This window comes from Molossus molossus, unplaced genomic scaffold, assembly GCF_014108415.1.
Source record: "Molossus molossus isolate mMolMol1 unplaced genomic scaffold, mMolMol1.p scaffold_m16_p_22, whole genome shotgun sequence".
Classification (NCBI taxonomy): Eukaryota; Metazoa; Chordata; class Mammalia; order Chiroptera; family Molossidae; genus Molossus; species Molossus molossus.
The window spans coordinates 37787617-37813909 of record NW_023425358.1 but is presented as its reverse complement, the minus strand read 5'-3'; the positions used below and the strand labels follow the sequence as shown (position 1 = coordinate 37813909).

At 56.2% G+C, this 26293-nt stretch overlaps 1 protein-coding gene across 1 annotated transcript in view; it reads right to left on the bottom strand.

Annotated features, from left to right (window-relative positions):
- ADGRD1 (adhesion G protein-coupled receptor D1) overlaps positions 1-17271 on the bottom strand; it is a 64001-nt gene extending 46730 nt beyond the window's left edge. Inside the window, exons 1-7 of the mRNA XM_036276826.1 lie at positions 17153-17271; positions 17034-17070; positions 9915-9998; positions 7926-8021; positions 5872-5994; positions 1373-1552; positions 302-556 (exon numbers count right to left, since the gene is read on the bottom strand). Of these exons, the coding sequence (XP_036132719.1) occupies positions 302-556; positions 1373-1552; positions 5872-5994; positions 7926-8021; positions 9915-9998; positions 17034-17070; positions 17153-17215 (838 nt within the window). The 5' untranslated portion in view covers positions 17216-17271. The remainder of the gene's footprint in view (positions 1-301; positions 557-1372; positions 1553-5871; positions 5995-7925; positions 8022-9914; positions 9999-17033; positions 17071-17152) is intronic.
- Between the last annotated feature and the right edge of the window lie 9022 nt (positions 17272-26293).

Sequence of the window (26293 nt, the reverse complement as noted above, 5' to 3'; positions counted from 1 at the left end):
CACACGGATGGACCTGGAATGTCTGCTCCCCGACACTTTCTGAAACCCCATCACCAGCCTCGAGGACCCCCAGTGTCAGGGACGATTCATCTCTGTGTGCTCCTGGCAAATGGTTACCCCTTGGTCTCAGGGGACAGGCGTTCTATTAAAAGCCGTTGTGTTCACGAGGTTCGTTAGGCTACGTCCCTGCAGGGCTGACGGCTGCATGGGGAGGGTGGGGAGAGACGGGCTGGGAAGGGAGGGATACTCGGGTGCCCCCAGGAACGGACGCCAGCCCGGCCCCACCTCGCCCCTCACTGACCGACGGCCGCCCGGAAGTACATGGCGATCTCGTCGGGGGTCAGCGCCCGCTCCCAGATGATGAACTCGTCGAAAGCCCCGTTCTCGTAACGCCTGGCCTGGTCTTGCTCCGAGCCTAGCACCAGGTTGACGTTGGGCTCCCCGTAGGCGTGAGACACTTTCCCGCTGGGGTCCGAGGTGCTCAGGGTCCCGTTGACGTAGACTTTCAGGCCCTCCTTGGGTTTCCACGTAAACAGGACATGCGTCCAGTAGGGGCCTGCAAGGAGCAGAGGTCGCCATTCTGAGCCGTGAGCAGGGTGCCTGTCCCGGCGTCGGGCACAGCCCTGCTCCAGACGGCTGGTCCCTGTCACCTCGGGTGCGTCCAACGATGGGTCCTGCTACAGAGCCAACGTTCCTCCGTCCTCCGGAGCCCAGGAAAGAAGCGACCCCCACCCCCCAAACCCCAGGAGCAGTTCAAAGAGACCCTTTGCTATTTTAAATTAAAATAATACCAATGGTTATAAGTTATTCAGAACATTCTTTAAATCCTAAATTAAAAACCTGACGCTCAACCACTGAGCCACACCGGCCGGACGAATCCATTTTTTTTAAACGGAGACACACACAGCCTCCTTTAAATGGGCCAGAAAATGAATTTTCCTGAAATATCTCCAAGATGTCATTTCCTCCTGGAGGAAGCCATTCTGGCCCTCCCCCTGCCCCCTCCACCTCTGCACTTCCCTTCTTCGTCACCCCCAAGGCTACCCCAAAACACCTCTCAGTCGGGTCACCTCCCCCTCCTAGCTTCCTGCGGTACCCCCGACCTCACGCTCTGAGACGCCCGGCTTGCCTGGAGCCAGGAGGAAGCAGGAGCCGCCAGACAGAACCACGCTGGCCTCTCCACAGCCACCTGCGTGGGCACAGCACCTGACTTGCCCCCCTGCCCCTGCCCCTGCCCCTGCCCCGGGGCGCCTGCCCTCGGCAGGAAGTCTTCCTAAGCAACCCCTTAAGGGAAGGGGCTCCGTGCCAGGGGTCCTCAGCTCCCTGTCAACAGAGGGTGTCCCAGCGGCCCTCGGGCTGACGGCGCCCTTACCTGGCGGGCTGAAGGTAGCCTCCCACGTCATGGAATTGTCCCGCGTGTACAGCTCCACGGAGCCCTTGCCGCCTCTGGAGCAGACTTTGAACCCATCAGAAATGACCTGTCCCACGTATGCGGAGGGCGTGGGTCTGGACGGCTCCCCTTGCGTCTTCCAGAAGAAAGAAAACGTGACACCTGAGGACGGGAGAGGCATGGGGTCATTCTCGGTGACGAGCAGAGGGGACGTAACCTCGCTGTTCTGTTTCATTGAAAACAGCATTTCCTCATTCCAGAAAACAGACGGAATCAACAGGTAATATGTACCGAGAGCTTCGAGGGTGCGTGTCCCAGAGACCGCACCGGCTGCTTCTCTCACTCCGGCAACCTTTCCTGTTCTTTGCCCGAGAGTGAAATGTGTGTGCATGTGTGCATGTGTACATGTGTGTGCATATGTGTGAGTGTGTGCGCATGCACAAGTGCGCACACGCGTGCACACATGCATGAGTGTGTGCATGCACACGTGCATGTGCCTGTGTGCATTCATGTGTGCGTGCATGTGTGTGTGCATGCACATCTTCCCGTGTGCATGCATGTGTGCATATGTGTGAGTGTGTGTGCATGTGCATGTGTGTGCTAAGTCAGGCATCTGCCTGGACCCGGTGGGTGAAGGCTGGACATAAATTCAGCTGCCTCAGCTTCCCAACCTGGACGGGCTCTTGGTGACAGAGCTCCGTGACATGGGGGAGGACGGTGCCCAGAGCTGGTCAGCACAGGCCCGCGATGGGGGTGGGAGGACAGAGGTGACAGCCGTTTGCCCAATTCATGTAAATGGCACCGAATTCAGACTTTGGGCCTTGTCTCGGATGGCACTATGGACGCGGTCTCAGAGAGTCACTGAATGAAGGAAGTCACTTGTCATCGATGATAAACTTGGGTGCCGTTATCACCCTCCTGATGGTCACGCCTTGTGAGTGTGGGTTCACGTTCCGTGACAGTTGTAGGGCGCTGTACTTCTGTGGGTTCAAAACCCTAACATGCTTAATATATCAGACATACACAATTTTATAACCTGGTTTAGAATCTCTCCATTTTTAAAAAATTTTAAGAGGAACCTCAAAGCAACAACAACAACAAAACCCAACAACAAATGGAAGGGCCTGGACCTTTCTTGACCTTGGAGAGGCTCGAAGCCGTAGGGGAAGGAGCTCCGGGCCCCGAGGACGGGGAGCCTCCTCAGAAGAGCCTGCGACGTGGTCAGCCCGACAGAGGGGCTTCGGAAGCTGCGGGAGGGACCTGGCCATCGCCGAGCCCACTCCCTGCGAAGGAGGCCAACTGAGCCTCCAAGGCGGGCTCACCCCACCCGTCCTGTGGGCCTTGGTGGGGGTGGCCATGGAGCCCCCGACGGGCCTCTCCGGCCTCAGGAACAACCGGTCTCAGTGCTTCTCGGGGAGATGAACACAGCACATTGCGAAATGTTTGTTATGAAACGAATTCCCCGCGGGATTCGAGGAAGTCATTTTTTCCAGACCCTCGGCTGCGTTTAGAAATCCGTGTCATTCAACCCCGTCTTGGCCAAACATCTTTCTGTCCAGGAAGAAAAATAAAACATTCAACTTGGTGCAGGAGGAGGTGGACGACGGCAGACAGCGGGGCCCGAGCCCAGCTCGTCACGTGTGCACGAGCAGGTGCTGTTCCAGGGACCGGACGCTATTTAAACATCCGCGTCCGTCCTCCGCGCGTGGTCACGGATCGATGACAAGCCTTCCGGGCGTGAGGGAATTTGCTGTGGACACTTGAGATTGTCAATACAAAGGAAACCTCTCCGGGGAAAACTCCCAAGTGCGATATTGACAAATTAATTCAACACCGTTTTCTTCTTATGCGCACGGGGTCCTGATCCATCTAAAGCAGCGAGGAAAGGTCTTTCTCAACGAGACGAAGAGCAAGGAGGACAGAGCCACGTGTCACGGGGCAGGGGTGAAGCTGTCTGGGGGCACAGGCTTCCTCAGCACGTTTCCATCCACCATGATCTGTTCTCAACTCCGAGGAGACCCAGGCGTCACGACACACAAGCAGACGCTGCCAAGACTTTCTCGTTCGCCCTAAGGACACAGAGCAGCTGAGGACCAGCCGTCGGCCGTGGACGGTCCGTGTGGACCCCGGAGACCACATTCCTGGAGAGGACACTGAACCTCTCAGCTCCCGGCTGGAGCATCGTTCTCCCCAGCTCTGATGTGGGGGAGCAGGGAAGCTGGGGGCTGGCGAGGCTTCCGTGCACCCCCTTAGGTTTATCTTTCCAGCCGAGGAGAGGAGGGAATAGCCCGGGAAGGAGGGAGAAGTGACACCACAAAGGGCAAAACGGGGAGAAGGCGAGCTGGAGGCCATAGTGACAGGAAGGATGCTGGGTCAGCGATGAGTTGACGTGGTGGCAGAGACGCGCAGGGAGTGTCGGTCACACGCGCGTGTGCAAGACCGAGCCGTGAACGCTGAAGACCTCTAGGCGGGAGACTGCGCCCATGGCTGGGACATGCCGGTGGCTTCCCAGCCGGGTCCTTCACCGCACGCAATGTCCTTCCGAAGACCAGAGCCTCGTGTCCACCCTCCCTGCCTCGGAAAAGGCTCTCTGATCCCTTCTTCAAACCCCCGGTCCTGTAGGGCTCTCCCCACTTTGTCTTCTCTCCAGGCAGCAGGGAGTGCGGGCGACTGAAGGGACCCCGAGAAGACACACCCTTCGGAGGGACAGTCACCCCTACTCCACCAGTTGCAGCCAGGTGAGCAGGGGGTCCTGCTGGATTTTCTGACATATGCATTTTTCATCCTCACCCGAGAATATTTTTCTGTTTGTCTTCGGAGAGAGAAACATCGATGTGAGAGGGACACATCAACTGGTTGCCTCCTGCACGACCCCAACCAGGGCCGGGACCGAACCTGTCACAGAGCTGTGACTCTTTGGTCCGCAGGCCGATGCTCTAACCGCTGAACCAAACCAGCCAGGGCTGGATTTTCTGATTTTTAAAGCGATGTCAGCAGTATAGATTTTTTTTAAATCTTCACCTAAGGATATGTTTCTATTGATTTGTAGAGAGAGAGGGAGGGAGAGAGGAAGAGGAACATCGACGTGTGAGAGGAACATCGATCGGCTCCCTGCACTCACCCCGACCAGGGATCGAACCCACAACCCTTGCTGCGCGTGGGATGATGCTCCGGCAATCGAGCCACCTGGCCAGGGGAAGTTCAGAATTTTCTTTTTTTAAACAAAATGTTCTCTTATATAGGAGTTGGATACGAATCTAAAACACCAGGACAGCCCTGGCCGGTGTTGCTCAGCGGTTGGAGCGTCGGCCTGCGGTCCAGAGAGACCCGGGTTCGGTTCCCGCTAAGGGCATGTACCTCGGTGGCAGTTTGTCCCCGGCCCTGCTTGGTCGTGCGGGTGGCAGCCACTCGATGTGTCCCTTTCACGTCGATGTTTCTCTCTCTCTCTTCCTCTCTCTCCCTCCCACTCTACCTGAACAAAAAACAAAACAAAAAAATGTCCTCGGATGAGGATAAAAAAAATAAAAAATAAAAAATAAATAAATAAAACACCATGGGAGGCTCTGTTTCTGGGAACACGGTGAGTGAGGCTTTGAGAGCCCCCACGTGGAAAACAACGTGGAGTGAGAACCCACAAAATGCCACCAAACAAAACACACTCGCAGGACGGAGACCTGGTCCCTGAGGACCCCTGAAGGTCGTGGCCCCATCCACAGAGACGTTTGTGGCTGGAGGCCGGGAAGTTCTGCTTCTAACGCAACTGACACTGCGGCCTCTGGTCTGTGAACAAGGCTTTGGGATCCGCGGCCTCGGTTTCCCCATCTGCACAGTGGGGGCACCGAATGACCCCTCTCTGGTTCCACCTGTCCCCCATGCTCCCCAGCGCCCCCGTTACCGCCCGCATCCACCAGACCCCTCTGGAAGTTTCTATCCCGAAACTGCATCTCGCAGATACCCCAGCATTTAGTTGACAGCTTTTCGAGCTGAGTCCTGTCACAGCCAAGAAGGGAGGGTGGCGCTGGGGTTATCCCGCTGCTGCCCGGGGCCCCTGTGCCTCCCGGGGTCACACCAGGTCACGTCCCGGCACAGGAGGGAACCAGGCAGGTGTGTCTACGGGCGGGGAGGGGGCGGCCTTTCCTGGGGGGCTGGTGTTCAGAGCGGTGCTGGGAGTGTCTCGGGACAGACTTAGTTCAGCATCGGAAATAACTTTCTGCCGTCGGAGGACAGCAAAGTCCGAGTGTGCTGAGGCCCACCTCGGATTCACTTCCCCCTGGAAATCCAAATTCTCCTTCTGCTTAGGAACCTGCCGGCGGGAAGCCCCCGGGACGGCAGACGACGTTTCTGAGGCTCAGGTACCAGACAGCGGTTGCCGTTCACCGGAGGGTGAAAACGAGCCCGTTCACTAATTCGCGACGGCCGGGAACCCCAGTGACAGCTGCCTCTGCCCAGGGGCGGCGCCACAGGTTAGAAAACCCACTCACCGTCGGGGCCACACTGGGCCGGGTTGCTGAGGCAGGACGTCTTGTACTTCCCGTAGTACAGCAGGGTCACTCCCTTCTCCTCCTTGAGGTAAATGCCTTTGTTCACCTTGCCCTCGACGATGTCTGCGTGAGCGGAAGGCGACACCGTCCGTTAGGGGTCTCGCGAGGTCGGGCTCACCACCCACATGCACACCCCTGCCTGTCCGTGTGCGTGCGGGAAGAGTGTGCACGTGGCCAGGGGATGTATCAGCCTCACTCTGTGTTTCGTTATGAATAACTAAGTTACACAGGGTGATACGTTGGTGTGAATAGTAAGTGACACATGAATATCCATTGATAGCGATCTTAGTTAACATTATGTTGGTATATACGATGTATAACACTATAATGATACTGTAATGATTGTATTTGCCAGTGGTTGAGTCACGGGGAAGAATATAGTGATAGCCCGTATATAATCCATGGGGTCCCGACCTCAACTCCGTCAGCGGCTCCCTGGACCCTCCCTGGGCCTCCTCCCGGTCACGTTCCCGAGTGACCCTCTGCATACGGGAGTGGCTATAAAGCTACAGCTGAACTTTATCTTTCTGGGAGTTCTAATCGATAGCCCCCTAATCCCAGACTTGGAAACCCATGATTTTTTAAAAAATCCGTTCTCGCCCTGGCCGGTTTGGCTCAGTGGTTGGAGCATCGGCCCGCGGACCAGAGAGTCCTGGGTTCGGTTCCTGCTAAGGGCACGTATCTCGGTTGCAGTTTGTCCCCAGTCTCGGTTGGGGTCGTGTGGGTGGCAGCCAGTTGATGTGTCTCTCTCACATCGATGTTTCTCTCTCTCTTCCTCCCTCTCCCTCCTGCTCTATCTGAAGATAAATGCAAAAATGTCCTCAGGTGAGGATAAAAAAAAAAAAAAATTGTTCTCTGACTCTCAGAGGGAAACCCAGGGTCCCATTGCAAATCGCCCCAGGGTGGCTCACCACCTGCAGGACTGAGGCCCTGCTCCGGCCACTGTGCCTGATGGGGTGAGTGTGACGTCGACGGCCCACATCTCGCGGTGAGCCGCTGGATTCCACAACACGCCCTGCCTGAGGATTTGGTCAGGGGCACGGGCCTCTTTCCCTGAGACGGTCAATAAAAAAAAAAAAAAAAAAAAATGACCACAGCCGGCACAACAATAGCCGTCCGGTGTGAATGAATCAAAAAAAATTGTTTTTGGTCAGATGGGTAAAAAAAACACACACTTTGGTGTGCGGCAGAATTGCAGTAATTACTTTACAGGTGCTGTGAGGTGGCAGAGGCTGCACATCCGTGGCTTCCAGATCGATAAGCAGGGACTTTAAAACCCGGGCGATCAGGCATTTATGGTCACCGGGGCCAAAGTCGCCTGGGCACCTCGCGGGCGCCCCGCATGCGCCTGCCGGCCGGCGGGGAGTCACTGAATCGACTGCTCCCAGCCCTTGGCGAGGTTAATCCTGGAAGCCAAACGCTCCCAGCTGAGCAGCAATTGGCTCCTTGTTGACACGAGATCAAAGCAGGACAGGCAGGTCATCTGGCCGCGGTGGCCGGTGTTCAGGCACAGGGTTTCTGGCGGTCATTCCCTGAGATAATAGTTTCGCCATCACGCCAGTGGGTGTGTGTTTTATAAAACAGCTTCGCATGATTTAAAAAAAAAAAAAAAAATCCAGCCAACGGGGATGTTTTACGAGGTATTTTCGAGTCCACGTTGGCTTCCCATGCACAGGGCTCGCTCTGCCTGCCCCAGGAAAGCAGTCCCTGTAAAAACCCAAACAATGCCTATTTTTAGACAATCTCTGGTCCTAGGTCTGTTCTGCTCTGACAACGAGCAGCTGGTCTGGACAAGCCCCGTCCCTGGAGAGATCGCGGACACCTTCCTGCACACGGCAACCGAGACTCTGAGGAGCCAGGGTCCAGACCCCGGGTCTTTCCCGCTCGGCGTGTCGCTGGCCGTGATGCAGTGAACACACACACGGCCCAGCCGGGGCCCTGCCCTTGGCTGAGGCTCCCACGGACGGCCGCGGCCGGCGCGGACGCGAGCTCACCTACGGTCGCAGAGGAATTTGAGTAGGCAGAGTCATTGGTGGGCACAAAGCTAGCGTTATGGGAGGGAAGTACGGAGAGGTTGTGGGTTCGCCATGCTGGGTGGACAAGAGAGAGAAAGCACATCAAATGAGTGACACGTGAAACAGATGCAACAGACAAATCTCCAACATCACCGCCCGGAGGGCTCCTCCGCTCCGGCTTCCCGGCTGACCTCGCCGGCCCCCTCTGGTGGGTCAGCTCGGCACGGCTCACACTCGGTGGCCCCGTGGGGTCCCAGAGCCAGAGCGTGACGGCCGCGGAATCTGGCCACCCCCTCGGGTCCCGGCTAGCTGGCTCCTGCACCCACCTGGACACCGAGTTGAGAGACACGGAATGGAAACCCCACACGACAGCCTGACGGGGCACGGTGGGGTCACAGGGGCGGATGGGACAGAAACACGGCGTGAAGACAAGGACGTGATGTGATGAGAGATGCACAGACAACAGAGGACCCACAATGAATGCCGAAGCTGCCGTCTCGCGGCTGTGCCCGTAACCAGTGTGAACCACCGTACACAACGGGCGGACGCACAGCCGCAGCGGGACCTCCGTCCGCAGAGAGGTTCGGGGCCCGCATCCGTCCACTGGGGCTCTGACAGGGATGCGCGCACCAGGCGGGCGCACTTCGGTCACAGTGCCATTGTGTCTGGGAACCATGGCACCTCCTAAGAAGGATTTTTTTTTTGTAGGTATAAGTTTTCCAGACATGGAAAGGGACTGGTTGGACCACAGCAATGAGTCGACCTGAGGGGCGGGGAGCTCTTGTGTGACGTGACCCCTCAGAGTCCTAAACAGTGAGCTGTTTGGAGGACGCAGTTCCACTTGGCGGAGGGCTCCCTTGCCAAGGCTATAAAATATATAAAATAAAGGCTCTGAGAAAAAATCACTTCAGAGCAGTGGGGAGCGGCTCACTGGAAGCCAAGCAAGACGGATATCATCCACGAGACGGATATCATCCACGAGACGGATACTATCCATGGGGCGTTTGACGTCCCGCAGCGTGGAGCTGCTATTTGCAGAAAACGCCCAGCTGGCCACCTGAGGACGCCAGAGGCCCGGACTCCGGCTGGATGCTTCTCAATTTGCAAATCTTGGGGGAAATGGGCGAGAGCGGTAGGTGGTAATTTGTGGAGCACAGTAGGTCACGGGAACAGGACAGCACCCACCTGCTGGCGTGGGGAGCACGGTCATCAGCAACGGGGGCTTTTAACGCGCTCCACAGACCCGTGGACACGCGGTCCGGGCAGCACCAGGCCGGCTGCCCAGCGCCCCGCTGTGGGCACAGCCGTCTGACGCTCAAGAGCGATCAAGGAAGCAAAAAGGAAAATGTAAAAGCGTCCGGAATCACTCCAACCGTGCACGCTCTGAAAAGTCCTGCTTGGCATAGAAAAAAGTGCTCAGGAATGGCTGGGGTTCCTCCTCTGGCCAGTGTCTGAGCTGGGTCCGACAGAGGCCATTCCACGGAATTAGGGGCCGTCGGAAGCGTGTCAGGAGGTGCTGCTCTCTCCCAAGGGGAGGGGCCGTGATGTGGGGGAGCAGTGACTGGCGGGTGAGTGAGCCCGTGACCCACGAACGTGTGAGCTCGTCTCAGCCGGCTCAGCTGTCGGCCCTCGGTTTGTTTCCGATGGGCCCCTTCGGACAGGCACGGGGGTGACGCTTGTCCTGTGTCCCCAGGAAATGCCCACCTGGACCCTTCTGCCGCTTAGAGCTAAGACAGCTTCTGGCTTTAGGCTGTCGGGAAGGCACCGTTGTCATGTTCTGACCATCAGTTCTGACCTTCGATCATAAAAATACGTAACATCCACTCGGACACTTTGGAATAGCGATGACTGGGGGGCCACACCGACCTAGCTTCTGAGCAGACGCTGCTCCCCCGTGCCTCCCGGTGGCCCCGATCCCCGAGTCACCCGCACCCCGCGGCCTCGGGCGTTCTCACCCCCCGTGTCTACCTCCAGCTGTTTCCTGAAGTTCATGGATCCCATCCACGTGCTCCAGGGGCCAGTAATAGGAAGCAGTGAGCAAGACCTCGAACCCTGGGGACAAAGAAGGAGAATGTTGAGTCCCCACTTGGGAGGAGGGGGCCAAGGGCGCGCAGCGCCGGCCACCGGCCTGCAAGTGGGGTTGGGGAGGGGGTGGAAGTCGCCCAGTGGCCTCAGGACATACCAAAAAGACGTTTGAATACATTCCATACTCTCTCCTGGTTTTTCAAAAAAACTCTTAATGAGATAAAAGTGCATCAGTATTTCTTTAGTATGATAAATAGGGGTAGTTGAAAACCTTTTAACCAAAGCAAGTGAATCGCCACATTGAATCATTCGATGCAGGTACTGAGAGGGTCAGTAATGTTTTAAAGGGTGAAGGTAACAGTTTGCAAAAGGCGGAAACTGTGGAAATCATGTTGCGTGCTGACCTTTGCTCAGCCTTCTGTGGAGTGAGGATTATCCGGATTATCCGCCAGGCAACAGATAACCCAGCAGATAGCAGACGAGGTACCAGACCAGCCCTGCTGCAAGGTGGACAACGGGCCGGATAAAGTACGTCAGCAGGAACTACTGGAAGCTAAAAGTGGGGTATATAACCGACACCCCAACCCTGATTCGAGGCTGAGCCCGTCTCGGCTCAGCCTGCCCGCGCCCAGGCGCCCGCAGTACAGCCATTTGGCCCTGCGCCGGCCTTGCGCTGTGGACGGGACCTCCCGCCGCTCAGACCTTTCGGGTGCACGCCCACGAACGTCGGGAAAGACACACGCGTGTCCCTCATCCTGTGATCCGTTCGTGTTGTTTAGAAGTGCCCGATGCAATCAGACGGAGCGTGGGACACGGCTGGAGAAGGAGGAGGCCAGCCAACACCTGTGTCCCAGACGCTGTATGAGGCTGTGCAAAGCCTTTCTCTGTCCCCCGACACTAACCTCCTCGGTCCCTGTATGATCTGCAGTGACGAGGCCACTGCCGCGGCCACCGTCCACGCCAGGCTCCGAGCACGGCTCACACGCTCACACGCTCACACACTCACACGCTCACACGGCTCACATGCTCACACGCTCACACGGCTCACACCCTCACACCCTCACACGCTCACACGCTCACACGCTCACACGCTCACACCGCTCACACGGCTCACACGCTCACACGCTCACACGCTCACACGGCTCACACGCTCACACGGCCACACGCTCACACGCTCACACGCTCACACAGCTCACCACACGGCTCACACGGCTCACCACACAGCTCACACGGCTCACACGGCTCACACGCTCACACGCTCACACGGCTCACACGCTCACACGCTCACACTCTCACACGCTCACACGGCTCACACGCTCACACGCTCACACGGCTCACACGGCTCACACGCTCACACGGCTCACACGGCTCACACGGCTCACACACAGCTCACACGGCTCACACGGCTCACACGGCTCACACGCTCACACGCTCACACGGCTCACACGCTCACACGCTCACACGGCTCACACGCTCACACGCTCACACGCTCACACGGCTCACACGCTCACACGGCTCACACGCTCGGTTTGGTCCGGTTGTTCTGTTATCTGTGTGTCCTCCGCGCTCAGAGTTCATCATCATTCATCGTAATTGTTTCGCAATTTCCTGCGTGGTCCTCGTGCCTCGCACAGACAGTTTTGTGCAGACACGGGTCCTTTCTAGAGGGTTCTCCCTTCGGGCCCTGTGAGTTGTTCTGTTTAGTTACTTTTTTCCAGCCTCCCTGATGAGCTTGGTCACAGGCCCCGAGGGCTGCCTGACCCACACTCAGCCCAGATCCTACCTCTGATCTCTCTCCGGGACCACTTCCCAGAAGGGGAACAACGGCCCGGATGACTAAATACTCACCAAGCGCCCCAAACGTCTGCCAGATCACAGAAGACGATAAACTGCATAAAGTAACCTTTGTGTTATTCCCAGTCATAAAAATGTTTAAAGAGAAAATAATAGGATCATTATTTTCAAACGACGCGTGTCCAATAATGAAAACGAAAAAACCATTACAAATAAGAAAAGAATTTGGTGAGTGAAAGGCTGTTACAAACAATGAAAGAATTTGGTGAGGAGGCGGACGCAGACTGAAGAGGCAAACGTCAAGGGGTCTCCCTGTGTTCACACAGCCACGCCAGCGACCACGGAGGGCAGGTTCTCAGGGGTAATTACGTCCAATAAAGAGAAAACACTCCCGGACCAAAGGTAAGAACTGCACCAAGTTCTCATGAAGAAAACAGTACTGGCGGACGTAAAAGAACCCTGTGTAAGTGAAGGGCTTAATCTAATCTTGGAAAGGGAAACAGAACCATAAAAATACCAACGATCCTTTCATTGATGTGTACATACTGGGAAATTTGTTGTAAAGATGCCAAGTTTGTGTGTGTGTGAGTGTGAAAGTTAATTGTGGAACTGACATAGAAAAATAAAGAAGTAAGAGAAATGGGAGAGTGTAGCGAGGGGCGGGAGAGGACCAGGGGTTAGACGGGCCCCCAGGAAGACGTGTCGAAAAGCCACGTAACAAATACGATTTGGTGCAACACGCAACTAGACCGGTTTGTGGGAAAACACCTATGAACATCCCTAAGCACATATGAAAATGTAGTTTATGATCGAGGTGGCATTTCAAACCAGAGGAGACCTCTTCAACAAAATGTCTCAGAAGTTAGCCGACCACAGACTTCGCCCTTGACCGCGACCATTTCCAGCCGAGCAAAACGCAATAAAACGCAAAAGCTTCCGAGGGAAACTGGTTGTAAATGCAGCTGCATAAACTTTTAAAAGTCTGCACAGAACAATAAATGAGGTTACACAGGCCTGGGGAGCAGTGGTCACGTGACGTGGGACAGACACGTTCTGGCTCCCTTTTGGGTGTGTTACATTTGTTACACGAGTAAAACTCCTATGACAAAGAAAATTGCAACCCAAAGGACAGAAACGGTTCAAAGAAAAAGAAATGCAAATTATTATTATTCTTTTAAAGACTTAAAATATGCGTTTTTTTTAATTGATTTTAGAGAGAGAGGGAGAGAGAGATAGAAACATCAATGAGAGAAAACATCGACTGGTCGCCTCCTGGGGATCAGGCCCACAACCTGGGCGTGTGCCCTGACTGGGCAGCAAACCAGCAACCTCTTGGTGCAGGGTCCACGCTCAACCACTGAGCCACACTGGCCAGGCCACGTATTATTTTTAAATATATGAAAATATGTTAAAGTTTGCTCCTAGGTTTGAAAAGTGTTGAAACTAGTGAGCACTCCTGTCACAGACCGGCAAACACAAAGTTAGATGGATTGCCCTGACCAGTATGGCTCAGGGGTTAGAACCCGGGCTGCAGGTTCGATCCCCAGGCCGGGTTGGGGTCGTGCAAGAGGCAAACAATCGATGTGTCTCTCTCACATCGATGTTTCTCTCTCTCCCCCTCTCTCCCTCCCTCTCTCTCTCTAAAAAATCAGTGGAAAAATGTCCTCGGGTGAGGATTAACAACCACAACAAAACAGTTAGGTGTATGAAGTTCTACCCCATGTTTGGCGGGATTCATTCACATCGGGCTACCTTTCCGGGGAGCAATGGGGTGACATCTGTGTAAATCGGAACCACACGTTCCCTTTAACCTAGTAGTCTGACTCCTAGGACTTCACCCTGGAGTTTGCAAAACATGCCACAAATACCCGACCACTTAGTCAGGGGTGCTGGCCTCCTTCCCCTCGGACGGTCGAGTAAAACATGCCAACAGCCAACATAACAATAGCCGTCCGGTGGGAGTGAATCAAAGTTATACCCATTTTTTTTTTTTTTGTCCAGATCAGCAAAAAAATATCACACTGTTTGGTGTGCTGCAGAACTTTAGTCGTTAGTTTATGTGCCATGAGATGAAAAAGCTTGACAATCACTGCGCTGGGGATCAGCTCACACATGGGATAGAAGACCTGTGAGCAACGCTACTGTAGCAGGTTTTCATACATAGTATCAACATCCTGCAAACAGCCCGGATGGATGCTTCTCTGCGGGCGCTGGCTGAACAAAGGCAAAGCGCCCCCGTGATGGACGGGCGTGCGGTTTGGCGAAACCACGGGGCTGAGAGCTGGGCAGGTATAGACAGCTCGAGTTACACTGCTAAGTGAGAAAGTCAAGGTGAGACAGGTGTGTCGCAGGAGCCATTTTCGTGGCACGCAGTTCAGGGGGTGGGGAGGGGAGAAAGGGAGAGAGAGAGAGATGTTGGCTGAATACCCTACAAACTGAGCCCCAAAAGCACTGTTTTGGAGCTCAGGAAATTGGGGGATTGGAGGTGTATGTAATATTTTATATTGAGTTACTTCTGTGTTCTACTTGAATGCTTGGACCTATATTTATTTTTAAAGTATTTTAAGTCTTGCTTTACAATTAGAATAACCCATAGGCAATGTCCATACTAAATTTTCAGATGAAAACTAAAGCCCCTCCCCCCAATCTAATATCTGATTTTTTGTCAACAGGACACTGAACAGCTGCGCACATCCAGGTCCCCCATGCGCCGGGCAGGGCTCACCCTAGTCGCACAACAGTGGGAAACTGAACGGTCAATGTCAGAAATACCCCTTCTCCTCCTGCCGTGCCTTTTCTTTTCTGAAATTGAGGCTGTTTCTTGGGACGGGAGGAAACAGCCCTGACTTGTTATTCTATTCATCTGGGAGAAGAAGTCAGAAGAGGGAAGAACATCTGTTCTACAAGGAACAGATGTTGACTCAGAATCTTCCTCTTCGCAAAGTGAGCCCCGTGTCCCCGTCCTGTCCACTGACAAAGCCGGGAGAAAGGGAGGGTGTCGTCCACACAGCAGGACCCCCCAGGCTCTCCGCGCCCTGCTGTCTGTGACGGGAACGGGGGTTGGACATCAGAGGGTGCTGAGCAGCCCACGGCCTGGCTGCGATGTCTGCACCTAGACACACTGAGCTTGTCTGTGGCCGGAGGCGAGCCACGGGAGGGCAGCGATCTGGGATAGCACGGAGCCAGCGGCCACGAGACTTCTCCGGATAGAGGCCGGGGTGCTCTCCAGGACCGCCACCAACCTGGACGGCAGGGGCACACACTGACCAGCATGGACACTGTCGCCCCCCACGCGCACCCTGGCTGTGCCTCATTGAAGGTGGTGTCCTGCCCGGCTGGCGTGGCTCAGTGGGTTGAGCATTGTCCCCTGGACTGAGAGGTCCCGGTTCCATTCCCGGTCAGGGCACAGGCCCGGGTTGCGGGCTCGATCCCCAGTGAGGGGTGTGCAGGAGGCAGCTGATCGATGTGTCTCTCACATCGATGTGTGTCTCTCTCTCTCCAAAAAATCAATAAACGCATATTTAAGAAAAGAGAAAGAAAGAAAGATGGTGTCCCGTCTGTGAGCAGCTGCTGGCCAGGCCCGATGGCCGAGGGCGATAGGCCCGATGTCGCCAGGCCGTCCGCTTACAAAGAGGAGCCGGAGATCTAGGGTTTAAATGTGAAATCCCCGTGTGGAAGGCAGGAATGACATTTTCTTAACAAAACACGGTGTGTGCTAACAAGACGTTCGGAGACAGCGGCCACCCCTCTGCCTCCGCATCGATAGGCTGAGGCCGTGACAGGGGTCAGGACGTCTGGCTCCGGTCTGCGTCACAGAGCAAAGGAGGCAGAGTCCCACCGGGGCTGACTCACTCCCAGGTCCCCGCGCATCCGTCCCTCACATGGGGCTCCGCCCGAGGACCCGGCTTTGTCCCGGGCAGGGCTGGCCCTGTTGCCCACAGCCTCTGTGGTCACTGAGAGTCGGTCCCCAGAGGGGCGAGGTGGCCGGTGGGAGTGACCGGGAGCCTGCCAGGCCCCCTGCAGCTCTGAGACACAGGCCTGCCCCCGACGTCAGGGTTGTGCTTAGGGCTTCTGAGCAAGGGTTTGGGGACATCAGCGTGGGGTTCCTCTCCATGAAACACGTGCTGGCCGGGGAGCAAACGGGGGGCTGTGCCCACAAAGTGAATCCCTGCCACTCACGTGTGCCCTCCTCCCGTGCCTGTGCCTCTCCATCTGCACGGGTGGTCCCCACGCCCTCAGTGCCGGCGTGCATGCCTCTCTGTGCCCCCAAAGTCCTCACCGTGATGCTTGGAGACCACGGACTCGCACAGCGAAGGACAGGGGCCCGGAGGCCGGCAGGGTGGGGGTTCCTCCCGCTGCCCTGTGACCTGAGGGGGACTGCACTGTGCCTGGTGGTGACGGGGGGGGGGGGCAGCACCCTGTGGCGCAAGGTCTGAGACGCTAAGTCCACCCCACTAAACCGGCACTGGACACACAATGTGAGACAGACCGACAATGTTCAGACTGAGAATGCGCCATTTTCTTTTTTTTTTTAATCCTCACGCAAGAATGTTTTTCTATTTATCTTCAGATAGAGTTGGAGGGAGAGAGAGAGAGAAAAACATCGACATGAGAGGGACACATAACTGGTTGCCTCCTGCACGACCCCGACCAGGGCCGGGGACGCACAGCAACCAAGGTCCACGCCCTTGACTTGAAACGAACCTGTGACTCAATGGTCTCAGGGCCGACACTTTACTGCTGCGCCAAACCGGCTGGGGCAAGAACGCTCCCATTTCTTTTTTTTTTTTTTTTTATCCTCACCCGAGGACATTTTTCCATTTTTTGTACAGATAGAGTGGGAGGGAGAGAGAGGAAGAGACAGAGAGAGAGAAACATCGACATGAAAGGACACATCGAGTGGCTGCCACTGCACGACCAACCAGGGCCGGGGACAAACTGCAACCGAAGTACGTGCCCCTAGCGGGAACCGAACCCGGGTCTCTCCGGACCCCAGGCCGACGCTCTAACCGCTGAGCCAAACCGGCCAGGGCCCTTTTCTTAATCACAAGGTCTCAAGTGACACCTGACTCTCCAGCCACAGCTCAGGGACATGGAGGCTGGACCCCGAGGATGAGCGGGGTGGCCAGGAGGGTCATGGACAGTGGGCAGCCCACTGGGCCCGAGTGGGGCCACTCTGGCCACGGCCACAGATGAACAAAGAGACGGCACCCCAAACCCACGAGGCAGGAGGAGGTAGCACCCCGCACGAGAAGGAAGCTCCCTTACCTGGATGGGCTTGCGACCTGGAGAGGGCCGGACGCACCTGCACAGAAAACAGTTGTGTGAGACACAGGCCCGGCGCGGGGACCACCCGGCTGTCCTGGTGCCCGTGGCTGGGACGGTACCTGAAACGCACAGTAGAGGATCAGCAGCCAGGAGGGCCAACCCCAGCAGCACAGCTTCCTCATGGCGCTTGGGAGGCTGCCCGTGAGCCGTGCGGCGTTCCTGAGGGTGGGCGACAACGTGTCCCTCTAACTCTCACGTCCCTGGGAGAGGGACATCGTCACAGGTCCCGGAGAGAAGAAAACGCGATTTCTCTCAAGTTTCTGAAGCCCCGGGAGTCGGTGCGTGGTTCTCCTGCGTCTCCAGTGATCAGTCCACGCATCGCAGAGACCGGAGCGGCGGCGGAGGCCCGGGGAGCCCGCTCCAGATGGGTCCTGGGCGAGCCGTCCGGCCGAGGGCAGCCCCTGCCGGCGCTGCAGGGAGCTCAGCCTCCGTGCGTCTCCGTGCGGGCTGTGAACCGACGTTTCTTCCTTCAAGCCTGGGAATCGAGAGGACTTCCCGAGGAACTTTGTCCCGAGCCCGGCCAAGTCCTCCTGGTCTGACTCAGCTCCCACCTCGCAGCCCCGGCTCGCCCTCCGGGCGGAGAGAAGGGGTGATGTCAGGCTCCCTCCTCAAACTTTGTTCTGTCCTGGCCCCTATTTATATCCTGGGCTGCACTCTCCTTCCTGGGTCCTAACTCCAGCCTGTTCAGAGCAGGGGAGATCTGCAGAACGCCGGGCTGCCTCTTATCAGCACCTCCGAGACACTGTAAATATTAATCAACACACAGGGCACGACAAGCCATAAACTCTGGAGAGCCGCGTCCTGTTTGCCCACAGAGAGAGGTGATATGTGGGTGCAAAGGAAGAGAAGCCCCACCCACGTGCCCGCCACAGACGTGCTGCCCATAGTTCTTTCTTTAACCCTTCCAGAGGCAAAGGGAAACTGTGGGACTGTTTACAGGGGACACTGCATAGCGGCAGCAGACCCTGGGTGGCCCCACCGCATGCAGGACGGTGCCCCCGACGTGACAGCAGTCACACCCCCCGCCTGCCTACGCCTCAGTTTACTCAAGACAAAAGTGTAGCCCGGCCAGTGTGGCTCAGGGGATGGCGCCTCGTCCCGTGGACTGAGGGGTCCTGGTTCTATTTTCAGTCAGGGGCACATGCCCGGGTTGCAGGCTCGATCCCCTGTGGGGGGCGTGCAGGAGGCATCGGATCAACGGGTCTCTCTCACATCGATGTTTCTATCTCTCTCTCCCTTCCTCTCTCTCTAAAAAAACAATAAAAACATATTTTTAAAAAAGACAAGAGTATATTCGACCCACTTCAAGGATGTGGATGGACACACGCACTCAGAACCACAGCTGCAGCCTGCCCTGTGCGGCAACTCGTGCTGGCCTTTCTGTGCTGATTTGCTGTGTGCTCTTAGGCAGGTTCCTGAACCTCTCTGTTTCAAACTGTGTCTGCACCACGGGGTCCTCCTCCACAGGGCTGTAACGAGACACGGTGATACAGATAAGGCTCCCAGAGCCGGGCCTGGAAAAAATGTAGCACTCTATAAATGTTAGTCCTGATGATGATTACAAAGTAGGAGAGGCACCCAGTAAACGTTAGTGAACATGGTCTCCTCGCGCCTGACTTTAAATGGGAATTGAGCCGGCTCGAGGAGGCTTCCTAAAGAGGAAGGCGTCCAGTCTCTGCGAGGGAGGAGAGCGCGGGATGTCCAAGCGAGAGCTGTCGTTCCCACGCGGCCCCCAGACCTGCGCGGCGGGGGCACAGGTACCAGGCCGTCCCGGGAACTTTCATCTCAGGCGCTCGGAAAGCCGTGACTCCAATCACAGGCCGGCTCACACCTACCTTCATCCTGTTGCCTGTGCATGACCCAGCTTGGGGAAATCTAATTACAGCCTTTATCTCTGTAGTTCCCCATCCCTCCCCTCTCCCCAGCCACCCCTCGCCCGCCCGGGGGAGGAAAGGGAGCCGGGAGGGGCCTCGGAAGCTGATTTCCTCAGTTCAGGTCTAAGGAAGAATTAAACAGACTGTTACTATGTGGACCTCGCTCAAGTCCAGCACTGAACAAAGCCAATGGGCTCCTCTTTTCACACTCAAGTTCGTAGCAGACACTGGAGGCTCCCTGGTCCAGCGGCAGCAACAAAACTGACGTCCTCCAACTGAGCCAGCCCGCCCTCCGGGTGTCTGCAGGCAGAGCTTGTGCTAACGCCCAGTACCTGCCTCACTTCTCCTTGCTCTGACGGCAGATGAGCCCACCTTCATTCAAAGCCGCATCTCGGGTCAGTCCCCAGTATCGGCGGACACTGAGGCGTCCCCTCCCCCGAGCCCTGACCCACTTTTCCTTCTCAGTGGTCGCGTTGCACTCTGATGCCCTTCATACCAATCTCTCCCCACCAAAAGGTAAGCCCCAGGGAGCCGGGAGGTGGTTCTCTGTCTTGTTCACCCTATATCCTGGGTCCCTAAGACAAAGCCAAGTGCTTATTAGGTGTTCAATATGCAATGTTCAAACTCTATTTTGTTGTTGCTGTCGTTAATCCTGACCTGAAGATATGTTTCTATTGACTTTTAGACAGAGTAGAAAGGAAGGAGTGAGAGAGAATCATCGATGTGAGAGAGACACATGGATTGACCGCCTCCCACACAACCCCCACTGAGCCAGCAATTCAACCTGCAACCCAGACCCATGCCCTTGACCAGAACTGAACCCAAGACCCCTAGGCCCTTGGGCAGATGCTCTAACCACTGAGCCGAACCGGCCAGGGCAAAATTCTATTTTTCAAATGTGCGCATATGAATTTAACTTAAGGGCCGAAAAAACAGTTATGCTTTGGTTAAGTATATCAGGTTTGTACTGGGGTAGATGTCATTAAATATTTAAAATGGGACCTTAATATCATTTCTTTGTGGAATCTCAAAAGAAAAGGAGTCAACTCATAGAAACAAAGGTTGCCAGGAGCTGGGGTGGGAAGTAAGGAGGTGTTGGTTAAGGGACAAACTTCCCGGTGTAAAGTAAATAGGTCTGAGAATCTAGTGTTTACCATGGTGACTATGGCTGACAAACTGTATAGTATAACTGAAACTCGCTGAGAGAGTAGAACTTCAGTGTTCTCACCAACAAAGGAAGAAGGAAGAGGAGATGGAGATGAAAGAGGAGATGGAGATGAAGGAGAAGGAGATGGAGATGGAGATGGAGATGGAGGAGGAGGAGATGGAGATGGAGGAGGAGGAGATGGAGATGGAGATGGAGATGGAGATGGAGATGGAGGAGGAGGAGATGGAGATGGAGGAGGAGGAGGAGATAGAGATGGAGGAGGAGGAGATGGAGATGGAGGAGGAGGAGATGGAGATGGAGGATGAGATGGAGGAGGAGGAGATGGAGATGGAGGAGGAGGAGATGGAGATGGAGATGGAGATGGAGGAGGAGGAGGAGGAAGATGGAGGATGGAGGAGGAGGAGGGAGGAGATGGAGTGAGGAGGAGGAGATGGAGAGGAGAGGAGGAGAGGAGGAGAGGGGAGGAGGAGGATGGAGATGGAGGAGGAGGAGATGGAGATGGAGGAGGAGGAGATGGAGATGGAGGAGGAGGAGATGGAGATGGAGGAGGAGGAGATGGAGATGGAGGAGGAGGAGATGGAGATGGAGGAGGAGGAGATGGAGATGGAGGAGGAGGAGGAGATGGAGATGGAGGAGGAGGAGATGGAGGTGGAGGAGGAGGAGATGGAGATGGAGGAGGAGGAGATGGAGATGGAGGAGGAGGAGATGGAGGTGGAGGAGGAGGAGATGGAGGTGGAGGAGGAGGAGATGGAGGTGGAGGAGGAGGAGATGGAGATGGAGGAGGAGGAGGAGATGGAGATGGAGGAGGAGGAGATGGAGGTGGAGGAGGAGGAGATGGAGATGGAGGAGGAGGAGATGGAGGTGGAGGAGGAGGAGATGGAGATGGAGGAGGAGGAGATGGAGGTGGAGGAGGAGGAGATGGAGGTGGAGGAGGAGGAGATGGAGGTGGAGGAGGAGGAGATGGAGGTGGAGGAGGAGGAGATGGAGATGGAGGAGGAGGAGGAGATGGAGGTGGAGGAGGAGGAGATGGAGATGGAGGAGGAGGAGATGGAGATGGAGGAGGAGGAGGAGGAGATGGAGATGGAGGAGGAGATGGAGGAGGAGGAGGAGATGGAGGAGACGGAGATGGAGGAGGAGGAGATGGAGATGGAGGAGGAGGAGGAGGAGATGGAGATGGAGGATGAGATGGAGGAGGAGGAGATGGAGATGGAGGAGGAGGAGATGGAGATGGAGGAGGAGGAGGAGATGGAGGAGACGGAGATGGAGGAGGAGGAGGAGGAGGAGGAGGGGGAGATGGAGGAGGAGGAGATGGAGGTGGAGGAGGAGGAGATGGAGATGGAGGAGGAGGAGATGGAGATGGAGGAGGAGGAGATGGAGGTGGAGAAGGAGGAGATGGAGATGGAGGAGGAGGAGGAGATGGAGGAGGAGGAGATGGAGATGGAGATGGAGGAGATGGAGATGGAGGAGGAGGAGATGAAGATGGAGGAGGTGGAGATGGAGGAGGAGGGGGAGATGGAGGAGGAGGAGATGGAGATGGAGGAGGAGGAGATGGAGATGGAGGAGGAGGAGATGGAGATGGAGGAGGAGGAGATGGAGATGGAGGAGGAGGAGATGGAGATGGAGGAGGAGATGGAGGTGGAGGAGGAGGAGATGGAGATGGAGGAGGAGGAGGAGATGGAGGAGGAGAAGGAGGAGATGGAGATGGAGGAGGAGGAGGAGATGGAGGAGGAGGAGATGGAGATGGAGGAGGAGGAGGAGGAGGAGATGGAGATGGAGATGGAGGAGGTGGAGATGGAGGAGAAGGAGGAGATGGAGATGGAGATGGAGGTAGGAGGAGGGGAGGAGGAGGGAGATGAGGATGGAGGAGGAGGAGATGAAGATGGAGGAGGTGGAGATGGAGGAGGAGGGCAGATGGAGGAGGAGGAGATGGAGGTGGAGGAGGAGGAGATGGAGCTGGAGGAGGAGGAGATGGAGGTGGAGGAGGAGGAGATGGAGATGGAGGAGGAGGAGATGGAGATGGAGGAGGAGGAGGAGGAGATGGAGATGGAGGAGGAGGAGATGGAGATGGAGGAGGAGGAGATGGAGATGGAGGAGGAAGAGATGGAGATGGAGGAGGAGGAAATGGAGATGAAGGAGGAGGAGATGGAGATGGAGGAGAAGGAGATGGAGATGGAGGAGGAGGTGATGGAGATGGAGGAGGAGGAGATGGAGATGGAGGAGGAGGAGATGGAGATGGAGGAGGAGATGGAGATGGAGGAGGAGGAGGAGATGGAGATGGAGGAGGAGGAGATGGAGATGAAGGAGGAGGAGATGGAGATGGAGGAGGAGGAGATGGAGATGAAGAAGGAGGAGATGAAGGAGGAGGAAGAAATAGAGGATAAGAGGGGACAGGTGTGTTAACTAAGTCTATTGTGAAAATCCTGACACAGGGTATTCATTCAATATCAAATCATGCTGTTACGCACTTTAAATATTTCAATTTTACTTTTTAATTAATTACCACTCAATAAAGTTGAAAAAATAAAAGAGAGAGAAAGAGACCTTAGTTCTGATAAGTGTCTACTCTACTGACTTTTTCAGGGACGAATCAGTGACGTGGGAAGCAGCTGGAGGTGGGGGCATCCCGGATTCTTCACGCGCCGCTGGGCAGGACAGCCTCTGCGGAAGTGGTAGGGCCTCCCAGACGCTGATGAGGTGGGAGAAGCTGTGGGGTGATGTGTTCCCGATGCCTAGTTCTCACCACCCCAACCGCACCTCCCTGACCACGTGTCCTCCATCAACACCACGTCTGCCAGGAGCTTCCCGAGCTGCAGCAGCCGTCCAGCGGTCCCCGTGGACGTGACCCGGGAAAGCAGTGGTCCCTGAGCACGGGTGGAGGGCAGTGACGGTGCACGGGTACTGTGGAAATGAACGGGGTTGGGCAGTTTGAGGGGTGAATTCATGGAGGCCATGCCATGAGGGCTGTGAAGGTAAGCCCCCAGAAACAGGGGCGGGAACCTGGATGCCCCGGAGGGACCTGGCAGGTGAGGTTCGGGACCCATGGATGAGTGTCCCCATCCCCGCTTCATCGGGGGAAGCCACTCCCCAGCCACCTGTTCCTCCTGGGAACACACGGGGAACCATGTACACTAAGTCCTTGCCCCCCTTCTGCTTCTGGAGCCTGGGGTAGAACCCACCTAAAGGGTCGGCCCCGTGCGTCTCGGGTGCTCAGGCAGGGGGCAAGGACGTCACCCTGAATTTTGCAGGCCACTGTGCCTGAACGCACCTGGGGGCCCCTGGAGAAGGGACTCTACAGCTGTCGTTCAGTCTCCGAAGAGGAGGGGGAAGAAACGTTTCTGTTGGTGAGGGGGTTTGAGCAAGAACGTGTGTGGCAGACACGGTAAACACCCTCACAGGTCTATTTCCTTCTCTAGGGTGGCTGCCCGAGACCTGGGCTCGGAGCGCCCGAGGGTGCAGGTGCTCGGAAGTGCATCGACCTTCAAAGAGCAGCAGTCAGCTGGCTGCAAAGCCGCCTCTTTTCTGGGCCCATTAGCGAGCAGGGCTTCAGGGGAGCCACCTAGCTGACAGCCAGGAACACAGCGCCTCTAAGCAGAGAGGGGACGTGCGTGTTGGCTCCCACATGGGAGGAAAGTGGCCCAGAGAGGTAAGAATTCAGCAGAAGAATTGCAGTGATGTTGGATAGGCTGGCGTGGGCTAGAGGGAGAGAGAGCACAGGGCCCTGGGCACTGTGACTGCAGGGGAGCCCTTGTCCCCCCCACACCTGCTTCGTGACCCCAGCAGGGACTCGGGGAAGATAAAGTCAGGGGGCCTGCAGCCAGCCTCTTAGCGGGCACAGGTGGAGAAGGCAGTGTTTCTACTGGGCAAAGGCATGGCACCTGCCTGACCTTTCTCCCCAAGGAACAAAGTCCTTAAGTCACCGGCAGAAGGACCCCTGCCCCCCGGGCACAGGGCAAGAACCTCTGCAGCTGGAGGAGACAGAGCCTCCGTTCCCAGGGGAGGGGCAGGCAGGTCTCCATGTACTGGGACAGGGGCAGAGCCACCGGGAAAGTCTGCCCAAGACTCAGGTCACCTACGAGTGAGCAGACCTGGAAAACAGACTCCCCACTGTCCCCCACTTCCAGACGAGCAAGAACCTCATTCTGGCTTGGGGGAGGGGAGTGTGAGGAGGCATTTGGAACATGAGAAAGGCCCAGCCTGAAAACAGGGCAAGACAGAGACCCTCTGCCCAGCCCAGTGCCCCCAAAGTGCTGGCTGTGCCCAGGGAGCTGGAGCCAGCACCTCATGGAGGTGACTGTAGCCACAGGACACACCCAGCCGCACGCTGGACGGACTGACCTACATACACACACACACAGGCACACACAGGCACACACACAAGCACACACAGGCACACACAGGCACACACAGAGGCACACACAGGCACACACAGAGGCACACACAGGCACACACACACAGGCACACACAGGCACACACAGAAGCACACAGAGGCACACACAGGCACACACACACAGAGGCACACACACACAGGCACACACAGGCACACAAAGGCACACACACAGAGGCACACACAGGCACACAAATGCACACACATACACAGGCACACACACAGGCACACAAGTGTACACACATACACACAGGCACACAAGTGTACACACATACACACAGGCACACACAGGCACACAAATGCACACACATACACACAGGCACACACATGTACACGTACATGAGCACACACGCCTGTGCACACACACACCTGTGTGCACACACTAATGTCTGAGCAGGAAAGAGCTGTGTCCATTTCCTGGTGTGAACAGCATTTACCCAAGTCTCCACTGTCAAGAGGCAAAGCCACGACGACACTAAGTCAGACAGTGTTTGGGGCTCTTGGGAAAAGGCGACAGCACCCCAGACAAAGGGGCGTCTGCAGAGACGTGGGAGTGGCGTGAAGGAGCGTCTCTCTGCAGAGGAAACGCTGTCACTGGGAACAAAACAGGTGGCAGGCAGGATCCCTCCCGGAGCCTGTCAGGCAGGGGGTCCGTGAGCCTCACGGTGGGCAATGGCGTCCCCCAGGCCGAGCACAAGGGAGAGCAAAGCACAGTGTGGCTGCAACGGGTGACCTTGCACAGGCACACACACAGGCACACACACAGGCACACACACAGGCACACACAGGCACACACAGGCACACACAGGCACACACACAGGCACACACAGGCACACACACAGGCACACACAGGCACACACAGGCACACACACAGGCACACACACAGGCACACACAGGCACACACAGGCACACACAGGCACTCACACAGGCACACACAGGCACACACAGGCACACACACAGGCACACACAGGCACTCACACAGGCACACACAGGCACACACAGGCACACACAGGCACACACACAGGCACACACAGGCACACACAGGCACACAAGGCACACACAGGCACTCACACAGGCACACACAGGCACACACACACAGGCACACACAGGCACACACACAGGCACACACAGGCACACACAGGCACACACACAGGCACACACAGGCACACACAGGCACACACACAGGCACACACAGGCACACACACAGGCACACACAGGCACTCACACAGGCACACACAGGCACACACAGGCACTCACACAGGCACACACAGGCACACACAGGCACACACACAGGCACACACAGGCACACACAGGCACACACAGGCACACACACAGGCACACACAGGCACACACAGGCACACACACAGGCACACACAGGCACACACAGGCACACACACAGGCACACACAGGCACACGTGTGCAGCTGAAACTCCAGACGCAGGAGGGAGATGAGGCGGAGGAATGTTGGAAGGGAGAACGGCCAAGAACGGCTGATGATGAAGTCAGTTCAGCCTCAGGCAGCAGAGCCTCGGACAAGGCCAAGGAGAGAAACAGCAACCGCACAGCACACACAGCACACACATATACAACACACACACAACACGCAGCACACACAACACACACAACAAGCAAACACAACACACAGACACACATAACACGACACAACACAACACACAGACAACACACACCTGGACACATGGTCATCGAACTGCCACCAGTCAGACGGAGACGAGAACCTGAAGGCAGCGAGGGACACGCAGGGCCCAGGCGCAGT